This window comes from Phasianus colchicus, chromosome 1 (assembly GCF_987193195.1).
Source record: "Phasianus colchicus chromosome 1, bPhaCol1.hap1.1, whole genome shotgun sequence".
Taxonomy (NCBI): Eukaryota; Metazoa; Chordata; class Aves; order Galliformes; family Phasianidae; genus Phasianus; species Phasianus colchicus.
In genome coordinates, this window is record NC_143436.1 from 119,523,495 (window position 1) to 119,544,859 (window position 21,365).

At 37.7% G+C, this 21,365-nt stretch overlaps 1 protein-coding gene across 2 annotated transcripts in view; it reads right to left on the reverse strand.

Annotated features, from left to right (window-relative positions):
- Positions 1-1,512: 1,512 nt before the first annotated feature.
- PDK3 (pyruvate dehydrogenase kinase 3) overlaps positions 1,513-21,365 on the reverse strand; it is a 54,566-nt gene continuing 34,713 nt past the window's right edge. The window contains exons 4-11 of one of the 2 annotated variants that reach the window (XM_090124349.1): positions 20,665-20,849; positions 19,217-19,306; positions 15,840-15,917; positions 14,209-14,285; positions 13,117-13,218; positions 12,796-12,906; positions 8,164-8,277; positions 1,513-7,104 (exon numbers count right to left, since the gene is read on the reverse strand). In XM_090124349.1, the coding sequence (XP_089980475.1) occupies positions 6,961-7,104; positions 8,164-8,277; positions 12,796-12,906; positions 13,117-13,218; positions 14,209-14,285; positions 15,840-15,917; positions 19,217-19,306; positions 20,665-20,849 (901 nt within the window). In that variant the 3' untranslated portion in view covers positions 1,513-6,960. The remainder of the gene's footprint in view (positions 7,105-8,163; positions 8,278-12,795; positions 12,907-13,116; positions 13,219-14,208; positions 14,286-15,839; positions 15,918-19,216; positions 19,307-20,664; positions 20,850-21,365) is intronic. The other variant, XM_031599291.2, reaches the window with a different exon arrangement.

The window sequence follows — 21,365 nt, forward strand, 5'->3', positions numbered from 1 at the left end:
CCTTATTACATTGAATTATGGCCCCAGCTGCAAATTCTGGAATTTTTAAGCCTATTCTATCATTTTCTAACCACATTTCCCTTACCAACAAACAACATTTACCAGTAAAATAAGGTAACTGAACTGCAAAGCCATTGCCCACTTAGGAAAGGTGAATTATAACCTCCTCTTTACAGAGAAACGACTTTGAAACCCAGCAGCACTTCAGTAGATGCCATAGGAGCCTTATAATTTTCTTGAAAGTTACAAGAGCTTAAAAATCTTAATGGAAATGGAACAGCTTCCAGGTAGAAGCCCAGAGTACAATTTCATAACAGATATTCTAAGCCCCAAGAACATCCCATACATTTCAGTTTCAGGGAGATTTACACAGCAGGAAAAAGAGGTGCTCACGTGCTTCAAGGAAAACGTGCGATGATAAACCATTGCTGCACATACACAGAACAGTCCAACAACAACAGGGCTTACAAAATCTACTATCACTCCTTTTGTTCCACTGCTTGTCAGGAAACCAAGAAGTTCAAGAAGCAGAGATGAGTGAAAGAGTCAATCCATAGCACTGAACACTGTAGCAAAAATCCCACTTCACTGAAATAATAGAGGTGCCTGAGGCTGCAGGCTTCATGCTCCCTTTAATTACTGGCATTGATCAATCAAGTTCTCACTCAGTAAATGACCCAGTCTTGATCAGCAGTCTTGATCAGTGAGGGCTGCAGAGATCAGGAGGAAAGGCCCCCAGAGAACAAAGTGGTGAGAGCAGAGGACCAACAACCTCGTCAGGTTTGTAGTGAACTTCCAGATGTACTTACCATGCAGATACCCAGCTCCTTAATTCTGCTCCTTTGCTTTACAATCCTAACACCTGTTCTGCTTATGAACCTGCACTCCCTCCAAAATAAAAATCATCTGGAGAATATTACACTCTTTTTTAAAATACTATTTCACATTTTAAATGGTGATGTTCTCAGACACCAAATAGGTTCAAGGTATAAATTACTGCAATTTAGTGTCCTCGAATTACAACTGCTTCTGGATTCCCTTACAGAAATGAGAAAAGAAGAATGTGGGGCTCCACTACAGCCCTACCATTTGGGGCAGTTGTTCAAAACAGTACTTTCTCAGAAAAAGGCCTGATGCTTTTCTTACCTTGATGTTCTAAGAAAGGAGCAATGAATGACTGCTAAGGAGTACAACAGGAATTACTCAAGTTTCTGAGCTCAGACTATAAAACAAGAAGAAATGAAGTTTTATCCCCAAATGTACTTTAGAGTACACATTCCTACCTGCAACCTTCCCCCATCCTGCACTCCCAAACTATAGAACTTGAGAAGCCTGTCTGTATAGGAAAAGGAGTAGAATAAAACAAGTATCTGTAAAAACGACTGACAATCATTTCTGGTTTAGAAAAACTGTTCACCACGACATCTCCCATGTTGTGGTGTGTTTGCATTGTCATTGTTCTGTAGGGAGATGCACCTTCAGATTCACAATTTGCAAGAAACATCTTAAATTTCAGATTACTGCTCTGACAAAGCATCCATTTTATTTTCTACAGCATTGCTACCTTTGTAAATATTTGATGCCGGGTTCTTGGCATAGCAGCAAAACCAAGAACTGCAGTTGAGCTGTATCAGCACATGATTCTATCCTTTCCAAAACCAAAAATTTGTACCACAAGATTCACTGACATGGCAAAACTTTAGAAAGAAAACTAGAACTTCCTTTGAAAAGAATCATTCTAAGCCAAAATGGGATTTCACAGGACACAAAAGAGACAACATTCCTGACTTGCAAGCAGATTTTAAGCTCCCAGCTCTGAGTGTCCACCAAAAGGCTGGGGCTCACCCTGTGCTGTCCAACCATGAGAAGAGCTCCACAGCGTGCGATTCTGAATCAGTCCCTTAAAGATGTCATAATGTTGTTTTTACATATTTTTATTTGTCAGCAATGGAAAAGAAAATAAGAGTGTACACAAATTATATACATGGGATCAGACTAGAAACAATTCCAACACAAATTACAAGACGATTCTAAATCAGATTGAAAACATCAAGTAATCTCATGAAGAAAGATCTTCCCACTCCACTGGAAGCTCAGTTGAAACCAACACTGCTACCTCAGAGGAATGGCAGCATGTAACCTCGTGGGTGCTGGTCATGGTACATGAGCAGGCACCGCAGGAATTCTGCCCATAACAGATGCTGAAAATGAATTCAATTGATTCCCACTGTCAGAAGCGCACATCAAATCCCGATACAAATGGCACAAGTTCAGCACACTGTCAACAGCTCAGCAGAGAAGGCAAGCCAGCAGGTTTTAGTAAGGTCAGCTACTGCTGAAGAGCTGGGTTCTGGCAGCAGCACCAGGAAATCTGCCCTGCTGCTGCCTGTCAGGGCGGTCTGTAGACACAGCAGGTGAACTTCAAAAGATTGTCAGTCTGGCACCTCTCAGATGTATTCAAAGGAAGAATTTCAATAATGAATTTAGTGAGAGTTTGACAATGATAGAATTATCAAAAACACACCAATCCTACCAAAACAAGTCTCTAAATTTAAGAAACGAGTTCTCTATGTCAACTTCTGAGATCTTTTAAGGCAACTTAATAATGCAGTTTGAGTATGTGAACTTTGAATTTGCTCATTTGTTTCCAATTAGAAAGGTACTTTAGTTACACAGATCTTCACTGCTTCAAATTAACACCAACAGCTGATCCTGAGAACAGATTCACTAAAGTGGGATTACTCTGATAAGCTGCTACATGTGCCTTGGCATTCAGCCATGAAGTCACTACACAATTTATGTCTGTGTTCCTCACCTCTGAGCTCAATAATACACCATTCTGTCATGTGCCATCACATTCTCTCAAGTTCTGCAAAGACACATTTAGATATATTGATTCATGATGAGCGAGTATGGCAAAAAGAGGAGATAAGAGCCACTAGGAACCACAGCACCTGTACGGCAACCAAGGGAACATGCAAACTAATTGGACACCTTGCAGTCAGACCTGGATATTGTAAGGAGATAAACACTAATTATAAACATTTAGTTTGTTTTCTACAGAATGGCTTATATCACTTAAGATCACTTAGCATTTAGCAGCATTAAACATGTACAGATCTAGAAACACTTACTAAAGGTGAGGGAGACGTGTTTTCTGTATGAATGAGGTCAGGGTTTCACGAAAACAGCCTGGCTTGAGGCGAACAGAGGACTGCACTACACTCCAGGATAGTCAATCTATTTACTTTGTGGACTGAGTGAACAGCTGTTTAAGCAAAGCAAACACTCCACATGCCACTGAGGAGAAAGGAAATTACATTACCCAGTTGCAGCATCAAGTGTAGTTTACATAGCCAAGAAGTGGCTCGAGTTTTCCAAGAACACCAGAATTAACATATTGTTTATGCATGTCCCAAGGGACCTGCCCTAAATGCTGTCCAAAAGATGGCACAAAGTGCAGCAGGACAAAGACTTTTGCCATCACAGCTATGTACAGAGACACAGACTGCACCTCAGTGTTCTAAAAGCATTCTAGGATCTTTCTCGTCAAATACCAACAGAGGCACCTTGTTAGCCTCAAAACAAAGCATAGAGAAAACAGGGAGCAGAGATACATATGTAATTTGGAGAGGCTTCAGTATCCATTAACATTCAGCTAGACAGGGCATTATTTTTGTATGTTCAAGACAGATACACCAGAAAAACAGGCAGTGGAGGAAAAAGGTCAACTATTCCATCACAGTACGGCATACAGAAGTTGTTTGTAAATTCCCAGGGAGAATCAAGTAGGACACATCTCTTGCTCAGTTTGTTTCTGTTAAGCACTAAATGCAAGGAATACACGGTATTTTCACTGAAAACGTTTTCCTATTTACTGTGTCCCATAACCCAAGACAAACAGGTTGCAGCAGCATTAGCACACATGTGAAATCCACTAGAAAAGACATAGCTTGATACCATCAGACAGTTAAGTTTGGAATTAACTGCCCCAAAATATTAAAATACATAGGTATGACTGATACTAATTAAAGGTAGCAGTAAGTGAAAAAAAGAACAGTGTGCAGTTAAGCTAGGCATAGTTAAAAGCTACCCACCCTCATTTTTGAGGAACACCCATTGGAAAGCTTGTCAAGGCCTGCTGCTGCTGTTTCCTAAGACCATTTTCAGACTAATACTCCTGCATAGAAGAGTGGCAAGAGGACAAGCAAAGACCAATTTACGGCATACCTGAGAGCTGCAGAACTGTAGAACATACAAGCTGCTGAGTCAACATCGGAGAGGAGTAAAGCTGTTTCTCGTCTATATTCAGTGTGATGCCTGAGGGCAAACTTTGGAAAAGGGAAAGAGCACAAGGAATGCATTTTCAGCTTCCCTGCTCTGAGTAGTTCATACATGCTCAGGGTTCCTGGAAGTAGTTACCACATCAGGAGGACTTTAGCTTTCGAATACAGGGCACTTTAGTCCTGAAAGTCAACTAGTGGCTTTTGCGAAGAAAGAGAAGGGACTATCAAAACATAATCCTCCACAATGTTTTTACTTTCATTTAGAGTCACTCCACAAAATCAAAGTTCAGCATTTCCATCCTTTTTCTTCTTTCGATTCCTTCTCCTACGGGGGCAAATTTACTACTACAAAATTTGAGTTCTAAGAAAAGCTCAGTTTCAGCTTCGTATTTCTTAGAATGTTTTTGGTCATGTTCTAGGAAAAACTGACCACATGCAACTGAGAAAACACTAGTTTCATCACAAATGTCTATTTTTAAGTAAACCGCCTTCGGTGATGAGTGGAAAAACACACACAACTTGAAACAAATTCAAGAGACAGTAAGAAGTTATGGGCAAGGGCAGAAGTTAACCAGCTACATTTCAGTTGGTACAGCTTCCACCTGAAATCTCAGTTGGACTACTACACTGATTTAGCAACAGCCACATGGCTGTATCACTCCAATAGCAATCTGCCTTCCCTGCAGCCGTGCCTACAGTCATAGGAAATTATTGCTCTGGGGATCACACGAGCTGCACCCTCACTGTGCCTGCAAAGGTTTCCCAAGAAGTGTTGCAGAAGTCTGGCTGAGAACAAACAGCCCCATTGGAGCACTCCATTTCCAAGCTCAGAAGGGCTCTGCTCACAGCCAGCACCAGGCAGCTCCAGCAGCCACTCTGCTGTTTGGGCCTCTGAAGCGGGTTGCAGCACTCAGCAGTCACATTCAAGATCATGCTAAAACAACCTGGCAATCCAGTGTGACTTAAATGTACAGTGCAGAGATGCTTACAATAACCCAAGCCCTGCAAATTCATGACCATCCCTATAAAAATTCTTGAACTGATTGCGACAGCTGGGAGCGTGAGTTTGTAAGACAGGGCCTCTGACTTTTCAGAAATGAGTCTACATGTAACTTATTGCTCAAAGTGCTCTACTATCCTCTGATGAAGAGTGTTACGCAAGTGCTACGTACTATCATTAAGTTAAACTAAGGGTATACTTTAAAAAAATATCTAGGAATCTCTCAGCATTTCCCTGCTTACCTAACAGGCCAGTCCTCTACAAAAGGAAATGAAATATTGGGAGGACATGGACAGTTCCCCAGAATGTTAGGAAACAAGTTTCAGTTTTCCATGCTAAAATCTTTCTTTCAGAAAAAAATATCAAAATATCTAGAAGAAACTGAGGGTGCAGAGTTGCTTACAATTCGTCTATTTTATTCCTGTGGCTATTTTATCAGCAGAACTTTGGAACCTCACAGATTCTTCTGACAGGCCACAGTTGCAGAAATGGTATATGGCAGAGACCTGGTGAAGAGCAACTTCCTAATGCTCAGTAATAAACCCTTACGAGTAATTTGAGGAGATGACACTTAGTTTTTTCCTCTTTAATTTTTTTTCCTTTCAGATCAGGTACCAATTGCTTTGCCCTTCCCATTTCTGTGATAATTCCAGTTTCATTTATTTATATCAATGACGCTTTCCAAAAGCTGGTGTACAACATCTTTATATACACTACAAATTCAGATTATCAGACTACTGTCAGACATTGAATATATAAATAACTTTGCAAACTATTTACAGGTTTTAAGCTAATCAGGTTCCAAGCAACCAACACTCTTAAGGCAAATTTATGTGTATGACTGGCTGTCTGGCCTTTCAGGTTTCTCCCCCTTTTCCCAGCTGCTCCAGAGATGACAAGCAACAAATACAAAATTTAATTACCTCCTGCTCTCACACTGCCAGGATTTTTTTGTATGGAGAGATGATGATCTTCCATGAAAACAGGGAAAGATATTTAAAAATGCTGTTGTGTTTCTGTGTCAAGAAATTCAGTAAGATGTATTAACAAAAAGTGGAATTCCCAATGTCTTACACCAACATAATTTCTGTATGCACTGGGCAAAAATGGTTTGGGGAATTTGGGAAAAGCATTGGTTTAAAGCTGTACAACCCTTTTTAGAACTACACATTTCTAAGCTCATCAGATATGAGATCTAGAGAGCTCAAAGGGATTTTCCGTAAGAGGTGACACCGCAAAATAAAATGCAGCAAAAGGTGGATTTTCAAAGCATAAGCTTAACTAGACTAGAATTTCTCACACCACATTGCTGTGCAAGATGCTATTCACCATTTAAAGGGATTCTGCACAATTTGCTAATCCTTCGTGGAATAAAAATTGGCACTTGAAATAGTATCTTTTGTCACAACAGTGTATACTTAAGTGCAATCCCTTTTGTCAATGCATGACTGAAGCAACCAAGCATATACTGGTGAAATAGGCAGGATTCACATCCAAACGTGCTTAGTGCCTCCTGTAAGTCCCAATCATCACTTTGTTCTTACTACTTTTAATGCCCTGATTAGGTCTTTGTTTGGAAGTAATTAGCTATTGTGGTTTGGAGGATTTTGGAACAAAGCAGAGACTTGATACTGAATGCAGAGGTCATCTCCAGCAGAGACAAAAGGTGGCAAATTATCGGTTAGCTTTGTATTTAGAAGCATCCCTTGGTTCACTGCTAGGATTGCTCCAGTCATCTGCTTCAGGTGTGGTCTTGTAGTGCCGCCACGCCGACTTATTAAAAACAGGAAGTCTTTCAAATGATTCACTTGAAAGGGCCTACGGAAAAACAAAAGCAATGGTAAGATATCACCTGGAGATACCTAAAGGAAGATGATACTCTGGGGGTTGTTCTAGTACAGAAGTTGTAACTGTGGAAGTGTCTCAATTATCAGAGCATTACACATCACAACACTATTCTGAAAATACTTTGGCTTTGACCAATCATTCTTATAGTATGATATGACAGTAAAAGTTAAAAGAAAATAAAATTTTAAAATATTTCCCTTCTTTTCAGGGAATGGTGTTTAAAAAGACAGTAAGAGAAAAAACTTTTAGTCAGATGCATTTTAGGCTTATGTACGAGTGCTACTTAAACAATAAACTCAGACTCTGTCAGCACAATTCTAGAAACAGGCCCATCCACATGCATTTTTTTTTTTTCTTCTTAGAAACACCATACTTTTTTCCTCTATGGATACTTGCACAAGATTAAACTCATTAGAAACTGAAAGTAGTGCACAACTCCAAAACCTGCTCACTAAATACAGCAAGACACAGTAGCAACATTGAGTCAACGCCTGGTGAACGAGCTATATGTGCATGAGCTGATAAAATTCAAGCAGTTTGTTTTAACTGTGAGCCTCCACACAGCCTGCTACCTCCTGAAAAGTGCCAACAGGGTCAATACAGTCTACTGCACGAAGGTCAAGAATAGGAGAAAAAACTACAAGTCAGGAGTTAGTCAGTAGTCTTGTTTCAGTTCTACTGCAATCAAAAGTTTTAGAATCAGTGAAGCCTTATCCAAAATTCTCATCACACAGTTGTTTGAAAAATCCAGCTCTTATGATACGTTAATAAAATGCAAAAATCAGACACAAGTGATCGAAGAAAAGAATTCAAGGTAAGCTGATGAGTATGGGAGTCAAGGTTATCTTTTTAAGTTATTTTTACAACTCTGTGCAACTCATTGAGGTGAAACATAACAAAAATAGCAATTGCAAATTTGAAAACAAAGAGTGAAAAGAGATAAAGTTCATTTGCACCACATGGCACCTGCCCATTATAAGGTACCAAGATGCACTGCATTGCTAGTTTATGAAAGGGTCAAATTCATACCTTCAAATAAATTACAGCATCTGATCCAACACCTTCCATTGAGTAGAGTTTTAGGTCACCTTGGAAGTATCTAGCATACAGACGAGAAATTGGCAAGCCGTAGCCAAATCCAGCCTAGAAAAAAGAAAAAAAGAAGGAACAAACAAGAAGTTTAAAAAAAAAAAGAAGTGCTACAGATCATACCGGTTTATAAAACAGAAGATACCTAAAGATCAGATTTGCCTCTGATTACTCTTCAAGCTTTTCTATATTCCTCAATCTGCACTATAAGTACAGATTCAACACTTGGAACATTCTTTTTTTCCTAGGCAGTTTTGTTTTTTTTCTTTAAAGTACTGAAATAGAAGAAAACAAAGAAACAGCAAGTCTTTGTTAGGACTACCTTGTCCATTTTCAAGGCCATATTGAATGGGACCCCTGGCAGCTTGATCTGGTGGGTGGCAGCCCTACACGCAGCAATAGGGTCAGAACTGGGTGGGCTCTGAGGTCCCTTCCAACCCATGCCACTCTGTGATTTTATATTTTCCTCAAGGAGGTAGGTAGGTGTCATACAATACATGCTACCTCCAGTCATTAAAACAAACTGGTAACAATCCGTAGCTTCCTGACTGTGATTACCGTTCTGTCTTTGATAATACCATATTTTTAACAGTTGCCACACTGCAACAGAGATTAGAAGATTACTGCAGAGAAACTAACTTCACTAACAACACAGAAAGCAACAGAAGGCAAATAATTCTTGGTATTGTTTACCCCTCCAGCAAGAAGTCAGGATTACACAACACTGAAGGATCTACTGAGAACATGTAGATGTGCAGATGATCTATTTGTCAAAGCACAATAGATGCAACTAATCACAAATCTAAGATTTGTACCTGTCATATTCATAATCACAGCCACAAATAAGTCAGCAATTCACATCTATTCCAACCCACTCATGTCAGAAGAAGTTGACACAAAAATAAAGACACTCACTGCTGACAGAGAGTAAGATTTTGGCCTACACACCACCTCTTTCAGATGACTGGGGCCATCCTGATAAACACTGCGTTTGATTATTTACTTGAACCTCCCTGGATTTTTCAGGGCTATCCAGAGCAATAAAAGAAGGATTCCAGACATACAAAAATTTGAAAGTAAGGATATAGAAGGCAATGCAGTAACAGAACTTTACCATAAAGGTAGACTGCAAGAAGAATTTGATGCTGAAATTCAGAAAACTAGCAAACTCAATCCACTACACTATTTATACACAAACAACCTGAAAAATACTGGCAGAAGGGAGAGTTTAGGTCAATTATTTTTGTTGAACCTATGCTATACTAGGCATGTAATAATTGATTATCATGCCCTGAATCTTGAAAACAAAGCCCCAGAATGACAAAAATAATTTAAAAAGAAGGTTAACAAGCATGAACTTTGAGCACTATATGTGGTATCACTTTAGAATAAATCTCTTGGGGGAGAGGGGTGAGTATCAAAGAGCTTTTGAAAATTTCTGATTGATACTGTAATCTTGTTCTCATCATCTCTAGAGCAACTTTTGTCCACTTCACATTTTTACAGAAGTGTAAATTTAGTGATCTTCCACGGTTTACAGTTACTTACGCTGGTGATTAACAGTTAATCTGTGTCATTTCTGTTTCTTGTTTTGCTAGCATAAAGATGCCTTTTTCTACTCATACTGCTTGTTAATAGTCATTAGTGTTCATTTCCACAATTAGAACAGCTGCTTATATGCACTTTTTCAAACAACAGCACACTTCAAAACAATCCTCAAAGACTCCCATTACAGACACTGGCATCACTTTTTTGCAATCCATTTCAAGACCAGATGCATCTCTTTGCTGATCTCTAAAAACAGGAAGTTCCAAAAAAGGTACAGAAGCTTGCTTGCATCTTTTCTAGAGACAGAACAGCATGTTAGTGAAACTAAGAAACAGCCAAACTGCAGCTTGTAGGCAGTACACAGCCCCAGCTAGGGAAAAGGGCAGCACTCAGCAATTCTGAAAACATACTATACTTTCTCCTTTGCAGATCTATACCTCCTTAAAACCCATGTCCAACTTCTGTTTGCTTCCTGCTCCTTTCAAGAAGGTCTTTTTTCACTGCATACTAGTCTGCCTAACTGTGTCATACTTCCCTCTTCCAAAAAATCTTCTGTCGTTTTTTTCTATATTCTGTCTTCAGGTTATTTTCCAAAACTGTTGATTTATAAGAAATATGAAGACAAAAGATTCAAAATGAGTACCCTGTTAAGGCAAGCTTTTTTCCAAAAAGACGATTATAAACAACTAATTGCTATATTGGTCTGAGACCTAGAAGAAAGAGCATAGTCAGTAATGGTCCATCTGCCTTGAGAAGGGGAAACTTTATAAGACTAATTTTACATGAAATACTGTAGAATGTGCAATACAAATGGGAAAATATTTGTGTTACTAGTATCAGCATGTTTAATTAATCCTGATTTAAGGCACATTTCTCCCACTACAACCAAATGCTGCTAAAGGGAGGATCATTGGACTCCCCTCTTTTAATTAATTTTTTAAAAATTGACTTTTTAAACGTTACTGTGTGTTTCTAATATTTTCATTATGCCTATAACAGCACAAACGAGTACAAAACCTGCTAGAATCAGAATGCTGCCATGGTAACAAGGTCTCTCAGCAGATTTTAAAAAAACATTTTCAATAACAGAATTTTCATCAATCAACAAAACAATCCCTCTTTTCTTCCACTCTCCAAGTCCATGCACATTTCATAAACTAGACAGGAGAGCACATAGAAGAAGAAAGTTACAATAGAAAAATACACCTATTTACACTGTACTGCAATTTAGTTTATGAACATCACCTAAGCCAGAATGACAAGCGAGCACAGTGCATGGTAATTTCTCACTGGCTTTGGTCTTTCACACCAAGTGAAAAAGAAACCTTCCTTCTGCACAGACTTTGAAGATGACTCATTTATGTGAAACCTTTCTGCTGAAAGATTTTTATTTCTTTACTGACATACCAACTACAGAATAATTGCTTTTATAATTGAACCTGGACCATAATATGTAATACATATCAAGATGCACTGTGAAAGCCCTTTTTCCTCTGTAACAATGTAATACAATGAATACAGTGTAAATCTCAAGCTGAACATTTTACAATCAGAGTCACAAAGGAGGAGACATTTTAATGGTGAATACGACTGGCAATCAAGGTACAAGTTTGTACGAAGAATAAGTTTCAGGAAATCTTTGTGAGCTCTGATAGTAAATTGCTGATCAAAACTGAGACAGAACAAAGACAGATTATAAATGAACAGAGCTTCCACCATCCCTGATTTCATGAAAAAAGTTCATATTTGAATTAAGGTCTGTCCCCTAGCAGTCTTCTCATTTCATTTAGGAACTCACTTTTTTTTTTTTTTTTTTTTTTAGATGAAAAAGGCACAGCACCATTTGAAACATATTACTAAGAGGTGTTGTAAAGTTAGCAATATTGAAGGATTAATATCAAGCCAATGTAAATACAGAACTGGACAAACTTCAGACCTACTCAGGGTGACATCAAGCACTGTGAGAACAAACCAGCAAGTTTACATGGCACAGTGCTATGATCTATGGTCTAAGATAGTTTCACAAAGATTCTGCTAATCATCTAGAAGGAAACATATCATCTTTGAACCACTCTGATTTGGTTTCTACCTTCTACTCACTGCTGATTATTTTCTAGCAGAATAACATATATATTCTGATACACATATGTGCGTGTATGCATGTGTATATATACATATGTATGTGTATATATATATATATATAATGTGTATGCATGTGTGTATATATATATATATACACACACACACATATATAATTTCCTGCCTGAAGCCACTTCAACTGCAGAAGCACCATTAAAAAGAACCAAAAATCGACATTTCAGAACATGCTATATGAGAGTATTTTTAAAGAGAAAAAGGAAATCTCCCAAATAATAAACTTTTTCTTGACACTTAAGACAAAGGACTGCAACAGAAGCAAAACAGAACAAAACACAAGAATACAATCAGTATTAACCCACTTATTGAAGTCTGACTGACAGATCTCAAGAGACTGTATCACATCTCCAGCTGAACACTGAAAACCATCATATCACATGCGAGTCATGGACTTTTTGTTAAATGCATTTTCACAGTCCAGAACTTAAACAGAAGTCATTTTCCAAATTCCATATAAGCTTGTGCATTACCAGGAGGTATTTGTCAAGTGCTAGAACACACAACATAGCTCACCTCTTCAGTTCATGAAATAAACTCAGATAAACAGTAATTTATACATCTAGGAGGGGCTTTTTAGATTATTTACCTTTTTGGTAATGCAGCAGTAAAAATCCTGCCCATGTACCTGTGATAATGCCATGCTCATGCAGATATGCTTGTTTCCAAGAATATAACATCAAGACAAAGAAGAACAACTTCCTGTTCCAAAGACTAAGTGGTGATAACAGACCCCATTTTATCCTGATGTGTTTTACCTGCATAGAATTGCTAACAATAAGCAATTACTTCAATGGAAAATCTGATCCAGTAGACTGCAATGAAAGGAACGCACAAAAAAACATTTAAATATGTATTACAATTGCTTACCAAAGGAACAGCTCTTGTGGGTTCCAAACTAGGCCTGGGTGCTGTTGAGTACATGTAGTTAAACAATCTGTCTATTTTTCTTAAAGGTACACCTCCACCTTGATCACTTATCTAAGGAATGAAAAGTTAGTTTTCAGCATTATGTTCTGAAAAGATTTGTAGAACACGTGAAAGCATTACATAAATGACTTCAAAAATATTCATGAAGATGAAGCATCAGAGGTCATGCAGTACTTAATTTGCTTTTTCAAATTACAAGTCAAACAATTCTAGATATAGCAGGTTGGGAAGCTGCATATGAACTTATTTTTTGGCACTTACCTTAATAGATAGATCTTCTTTCCCCAAAGTGACTAAGGTTTTGATCGATGGATATCCTTCTCTCTTACCTTCGTGCAACTCCACTGTAGCTCTCATTGAATTCTGAAGTTAAAAGAAAAAAAGTGTCTACCGTACACACATTTATTTATGACAGAAACTCAGAGAATCTAAAGCAAGAAAAATACTTTTGTGCAAAATCAAGGGCCCATCTAGGAGACAACACCATTCTTCCAGTCTGTCTTGCAGAACACCACTATTGATGGTAGACAGCAAAAGCTATCATTTTTCCCAACATAATGTTTATAGCACAGTCTATCATCCCAACTTTATCATACCTATTAAGAGAATTTCCACTGCCAGTCCATCATAGATTAACATTTCTTATAGCTAGAATTTACTAGTTTCATGCTGTTTCACAACTTGTACCAAAGCATACATACAAACACTGCACAAATTCTCATCTGGTCTTCTCTCAAAGTAACATTACAAATGGCAAAATAAGGAAAGATTTTAAACAAACATACTTGTCTAATGCCAGAAAGCAAAGCTAAAATATGATCATTCAGGAAAAATCTCTCTGACCAAATGCACTGTTTCTTTCCTTGACTTCTCAAGTACAAGTGCACCACCCAGAGACCACCTGTCTTACTCCAGCACATACAGTAGTTCTGTTCCATTTTCATTGTTGTTTGAATGATCCAGAAAACACAAAAAACAAGACAAAGCATGCCATTTACACTATTCACAGATACACGGGCTGCTCTTAAAACAGGCAGAAGACACTTTGCAATAAAAAAGAAAGCTTGTAGAAATGGTAAGATGATGTACCATTATTGCAACGATTATCATGAATCAAATTCATTAGTATCAAAAAGCCAAAGAGAGAGGTGGGAAAACAAAATTTTTTTTAATTATACAAGAGCATAAGAGGTTTTGTGAGCTTAACTTTCACCAGAATTTCACACTCTTCACTGGGATAAGTATAAGAAAGGAAAACAGAAACGAAACTCTAGAGGTACAACTGAAAAACCCTCAATTTCAACAGTAATGGGAGTTCACAACCCCTTCCAAATATTAATAAGCACAACGTACCTTGAATAATTCAAATAACATATGAAACAAGTGAGAAGGTACATAGACTACTTGAATAGGCTTGTTTGGAGCTTTAGCTAAAACAAAAAAAAGAAAAAGATTATTTTTTCCTGAACACTATCCTGTAGCATTTCTATTTACAGGACTACCACAAAATTATAAGCAAAGTCATCTAAGCATGTTTTAATTTTCTAAGTGCAGAATACAATCCATGAAAAATCTTGCATAAAAACAGTTTTCAGTTGCTGTTTTCACCTTAAATGACACATGCTAATGATATTTAAAGATACCAACATCAGCAGACTTTTAGAACATTCATGAAACTTGATGAATCAGTTGTTGAGTTGTACCAAATGTATGTTATGAACAACAGTTTTCCCACTTAGATGGGATTCACTTTTCTTAATACATACTATATTTAAGCATACTTGCTGCACAAAGATTCTTAAACTAAGAAAAAAACACTGCTTAATATTCTAAAAAGAAATATTTCCCTTAAAAGCATAGAAAACATACGGTGTCACTTAAATTCCTGTTTCCTAAGCACAGGAAGACATAAATACACATGCAAGAAATGGCTAGAGTCAGTTTCACCCTTTATGGCACTGAGGGCTGATAATTTAAAGATCTACTTCTAAAGACAGAGAATGTATACAAAGTCTTAATTATTTTATCAATACAAACAACGAACAAAAAAAATCAGTCAACACACTGATGAAGATTGTGTCATCAGTTTCTTAGCATATCAGCTTGTAGTGATAGCAGAGGTCGCCACAGCTGAGGTGCAAGTCCTTGCACTTGGATTTGTTGAACCTCAAAAGATTCACTTGGGCCCCACTGCTCCAGCCTGCCTAGGTGTCTCAGGATGGCATCCTGTCCCTTGGGCACGTCAAGTACACGCCACAGCTTGGTGTTATCTGCAAATGTACTATGAGTGTACTCGATGCCACTGTTGATGCCATTGGTGAAGGTGTTACAGAGCACTGGTCCCAGTACTGACCCCTGAGGAACAATACTCATCACTGATCTCCATCTGGACGTTGAGCCATTGACCACCACTCCCTGGGTACAATCTCACAACCAGTTCCATATCTTCCCAATTTGGAGAGGATATTATAGGTGATTGTGTCAGAGGCCTTACTGAAGTCCGGACAGAGGACATCAGTGGCTCTTCCCTTGCCCACAGACACACTATCACAAAAAAGTGATGAAGTTGGTCAGGCAGGACCTGCCCTTGGTGAAACCATGCTGGTTATCCCCTATCACTTCCCTCTCTTCCATGTGCCTTAGCATAGCTTCCAGGAGGATCTGCTCTATGATATTCCCAGCACCGAAGCAAGGCTAACTGGTCAGTAGTTCCCTGGGTCATCCTTTCTACCCTTCTTAAAAATGAATAGAATACTGCCTTTTTGCAAGTTACATGGGACTTTACCTGATGGCCATGACTTTTCAAATATCATAGAGAATGGCTAGGCAACTATGTCAGCCAATTCCCTCTGGATTCCAAGATGCAATACAAGACTGCAGAGTTCAAATTATGACTTAAAATTAATTAGCAAAACCAAAGCCACAGATATTAGAAATGCTTTTTCTTAAATACATCACTTGTATTAAATGAAGTTCTCAATTACCATTGAATTCTTCAACTTCCAGATCAGGTGCCACCAGATAGTACTGTTCACATAACATCTTAGCTGTTTCATAAGCATCTACAAAAAGAGAACACCAATTTATGACAAGTCAGTTAAAAAGACTAGCAAAGCTCAGTCAGTATCTGAAAGACTACAAGCAGAACACTCACTTTAACTGGTGTGCAAGCATGATGCTAGCATCCATTCTAATCTCATTGTCTATAGCCTCACTGTCTATTTGTCAAGAAAGTATGAACTCTATTTAAAAATAAAAAAAAAAATAAAATTACTAGAGACAAGCTATTTTTCATTCTCTCTTTGCTCATTTACCACGTCCCAATCACAATTTAGTACTTGTTCTTTCCAACACAGATAAAAAAAAAAGAATGAGACTGCCACCAAAAATCCAGGTTTTTATTAATATGATAAGGTTTAAAATGTTTAAATTCCCAAAGTCTTCTTAGAGATAAACTGAAGTCTAAGATTCCTCATTCTCTCCTATTGAACCCAAACAAAAGGAGATTTCTACAGAATCCAAATTAGTCTTTATGTATCGACAAAATACAGCAAGAAAGTTGAGGTTTGGGGTTTTTTGCTTTTGTTTTTTTTTTTGTTTTTTTTTTTTTTTGAAAGATTTTTAGTGATTCTAAATATTCACCAGTATCTCCTTCGCAAAAGCACCTCAGCAACAAGCACCAAATATTAACCTAAAGAGAAATTACAAACTCAAATGTTTGCAATTACACTGCTTAAGTTACCTTAAAGAAAATGGTTTCAGGTAATGATTTTTTCCTCATTATTAGAGCTGGCTACGAGCAAGCACATGAACAGATGGGGCAGTTCTGTGGACAAAGAGTAATTTGCTAAGATACTGTAGCAGTTGCATTTGACCCAGTCCTAGGGTCTTCTACCTTCTTCCTGTCCAAAGTGGCACTACAAAACAAAATAGTCACTGCCAAGACAAGCATAACAAATAAAATCATGGAACTAATCAAAGTTGGGGATGTTCTTGATCAAATCCAAGAATGTTTCAAAATCACTCTTCAACAGGAGTCTTTTGTGCCAAGACAGTCAATTCCAAAGACCTTCTCTAAAAGGGTCCTGTCATTAGCACAAGAAAATGTGCCCAAGTAAAAAAAAAAAAATATATCAAAATTCCATTTAATATCTAAACTATTGGATATAATAATATTGGATATATATCTGATGGCCTTGTGAATAATCCTGTGCTTTAACTAAAAAAAAAAAAAACATAAGGAGCATAGTTACCACCTTGACTCAGTCAGCCATCAAAAGTTGAAGGTGACTGTGGAGCTATTTTGACCAAAGGGCTCTACATGGAGAAAGGACTATATAAGCACATTTCAAAGAATTTCCACATCTATGTGGAAGTGAAAATCAGATGCGGATCAAGAAAGCAGGAGTTGGATTCCTTATTGTGGAGAAAGAATACTAATAATAAGGTGATAATAAACTTGAAAACATCGATATATGAATGTACTGCAGATATATCCACTATGTAAAGCTCAAGAAAATGAAGGGACTGAAAAATTCCACTTAGCCTCCCTAAACAGAACATAAAACTCATCCATTTTCAAGAAGTAGCCACCCTGAAGTGCTTGAGATGAAAAGAAAGGCACTATCACTTCATGATCCAGTTATGCATCCAGAAAAGTGTCTGGGTGCAGACAACCTTCTTCTAAAAGCCACCTTCATCTTTGGCAGAGGCCTAGGACTTATCAAAAAGTTCAAGACATTCCTCATGTTATGGCTTGAGGTACAACAGGAGTGAAGGATCCGTTGGTACATATAAAGTAATAGCTTGAATAACAAGTCCAGAGTTGCTCTCAGCTCAAATAAATAAGAAGTATTTCTGTAGGACAGTCAGTGAGATAGTGACCCACCTCAGGCATTTAAAGATGCTACACTCAGTAGAGCTGCTTGAAGTGAGAAGTGGGCATGTAAATCATTTCTTTTAGATTTGGAGGGCATACAGAGCCTGTAGCTGACACATCCAGTGCCTAAGTCACATCTTACCTCTGGCAAATTGCTCCATATAACACCTATGCACTAGGTCATATCAGAGCTAGCATAGTATATAAAATGTATGCTAACCACTCTGACCACCCTGAAGATGAAATAGGCTTAATTGCTTTTGACTCTAGACAGGCTCTTCCTCTAATGACATTTTGTTTCTTTAAAAGACAACAGAGGATACTGTTTTTGATACCCTGATTTTGTTAAAGGCCATGTTTTTATATATAGTTTATCTACTGCAACTACTAGCTCGAAAACTGGACTGAACACCTGTTGATACCATGCACTCCTCTGTCCACAACAGATTGCAACTATGAGTTTCATGATAAAATAGATTCAAGCCCAACTAGAAAGAGCATTGAAATAAACAAGTCTGTACCATACAATACCAAGGTCAAAGTGGAATAAAATCAATCAAATGTAAATAGAGCTGCTGGAAAACAGCCACCTTAGAAGCCAAAGAGCTAGAAGATGAGAAGCCCTGCTAACACTAAAACTCATCTGTTACAAAGCAAGCTATCATGCAGGCCAAATTCTAACAAAGTTCCCTCTCTTAGCTGAAAGCTGACAAAAAGAAAAGGGAAGAAACACATTCTTTTCCTCTAGTAACTGCATAAACAGCAGCAAAGGACAGAGAGTGGAATTCACTCCTGGATCAAAAACTGTATTTGTAAATAGATACATCCAGAGCATGACTCTTCAATAAGCCAGTTCTTCATAGGAGACAGCATTGCCTCACGCATATTTACTAATGCTCTGAAAGCATATGAACATTCATAACATGAACATGTCTCCAGTACAAGAAAGAATGGGATGAGATGTGATAAAATCACGAGATTAATCGCTGGAACAACCACACGTTTGAGAACACTGTACTTAAAGGCCTAATAAATCAATCAGAAAATTGCACTTATTCTTAAATTTCTTCACTACCAGTATTAAATAAAAAATAATAGTGCCTTAGAACACATTTCTGAGTATTTCGGGGGAAAAAGGATATGTAATTTTAATACAACATTTAGGTACTTAGTCTGATATTAAAAAGGACACACTAAAGTTAAAAAAAAAAAAGATCATGTCTCCCTAGTTCTGCTAATGTATCAGAAATGTAACACAAGTTTCACCATTCTTAATTATGGAGACTTTAGAAATTCTCATTTAGCCCACGGCTTTGTTGTAAGCAACTGCAAAACTTTTGTTTCTTGTTGCTTTTGTCTTTGTTTTCAATTTATTAAATCAATGTACACCACCTTCAGCCTTTTGTATCAGAATAGTATATTTATTCATATTCCAAATTGTGGACTTTTCAATCAACAAAATTATCAATTTAGTTTCCTTACCTTTAACCACCTCTGCCACATTACAATTAGGATCAATACTTCCAATATGTTTGGGATGAGCAGGGTTAATGTCTCCTCCAAAAAGAAGCGCTATAAGGAAAAACAAATGGTTATAACTTGCCTTTACATTTGAGACAGCATAGCAAGTCAAACTCCAATGGTACGTCAAACTTACTGGATAGCACATTCTGTGTAAAGACACTGCAGCAAACTGGCAGAAACCCTGCTGCTGAAGACAACTCTTAGCAGCACTCCCACTTTCACATAAGGTCTGGCACTCACCAAACCCTTTGCTGAGAGCTGAACTCTCAAAGAGGCAGAAAGACTTCAAGCTTTTTTGCAGAAGTGACTTTCTGCTGCTATGGCAAATTAAGCAGTTCTGATAAGAAACCAGGGGCAGTATGAGGTAAGCAAATGATATGAAAGCTTTTCCTATTCCAGAAATGGTGAGGTAATATACTGGCACAATATTCCTTGCATGACCACATCATAATAAAGTGTCAATAATGAAACACAACATAAATGCAGAGTTATCTCACAGTATGCTTTGACACATGAAAGTTACTTGTACACACTCAGCATGGCACGTGCTAGTCACATGGAAGGTTACTGGAAAGACACACAGGATGTATAAAACCTCACAATGCACTATTCTGCATTTGCTCCCCATCATCTGTGGTGCACTCATACATTAATAGGCCATAAAAACTGAATAGTGGGCAGACAGAGAAGCTCTTAGAGCTAAAAGGTACAAGATACACTCAGATATCACATGCTTGGCCTTAACTTTACACACATCACTCTCTGCATACTTGCATATAATGGTTAATAGGAGCTGTCCTTTCACTGTGTAATACCAGTATAAAAGTTTATGAGTAACAACACAAGGGAATGAAACAGAATCCTATTGAAAAAATAACTAATTCTAATATTTACACTTAAATAGGTAGTAGGAAGAAGAGGGAGACAAAGGGGTCATAATTTAAACCTTGAGTCAGAAATACTCAATCAGTATTAGTTAAAAGGCAAGAAAGTCTATATAACTTGATGAAAAACTAAAAAAGATGCACACAGGACACAACCTACTCAAAACCTGCATCCTCCTATTTGATTATAAATACCAACTCTACAAATGATGTTAACAGACTTCTGAGCAGAAGGATCTAAAATTATCATGCATCACTATGCAAGCTGTCTGTGTCAACAAGATTGAAAACTGACAGCCACAATGATAACACCCCCCAGTTCTGGAAGAAAGCATACTGGTGCTTTGGATTCATTCCTGATAGCTATGAAGTACCAAGTTAATGAGTTGTCAGTACAACTTTACCATCATTAGCACAGAATATTAAGAATTAGTCACAAATTTGAAAAATACTCAAAAGATCTGGCTTTGGGATTACAAGCAATAACTAAAGCTCTTAAAGATGAAATAAGCAATTACTTACTGTGTTGGTTAATAAGCATACGGAAAGAGATGCGGTTGGTGTAGAATCTATCTAGAAAATACTGGATGTTACTGCTAACAAATGGGTCAAAGCCATATTTTTCCTTGTATTCAATCACCCCTTGTGCCATGGTTGGAACCACATCATTGTGTCTGTTCCTGACTTTAATTAAAACGTCTAAAAAGCTAGAAGAAACAAAATTAGAAACAGATTGTTAAAGATATAATTAAACTCTGTCTCTCATTTCTGTTTTCAACTCGCCACAGCACAATCATTTTATCTATTTACTGTCCCACCCAGCAAATAAAACATAGTTGCACCCAAACAAGCCTATTTAAAAGGAAATCAAGATGTCACTCACAAGATCTGTGAAATATTTATTGCCTTAATTTGAGTCATTTCTCCCCAAAACATTTCTTTAAAATAAATATCTTCACTGTTAACAGAGAATTTCCTTATGACCACAGTCACATGTATCATGGTAACTCATTTTCTGCGAGTAACAGTAGCTGGTAGATTGGTAGACTGGAGAGGTAATTCAAACAAAACAACTGCCCTTCACAGTTTCCTGCCAAGTTTTACACTTTGTGCTTTCTTCCTAACACTCCACCCCATGCAGTGTAATTTCTGAACGCATTTCTTTACCTGGCATCTATTCTAAAGTCTGAATGCTGGGAAAAGTAAGTGTTATCTGTGTGACT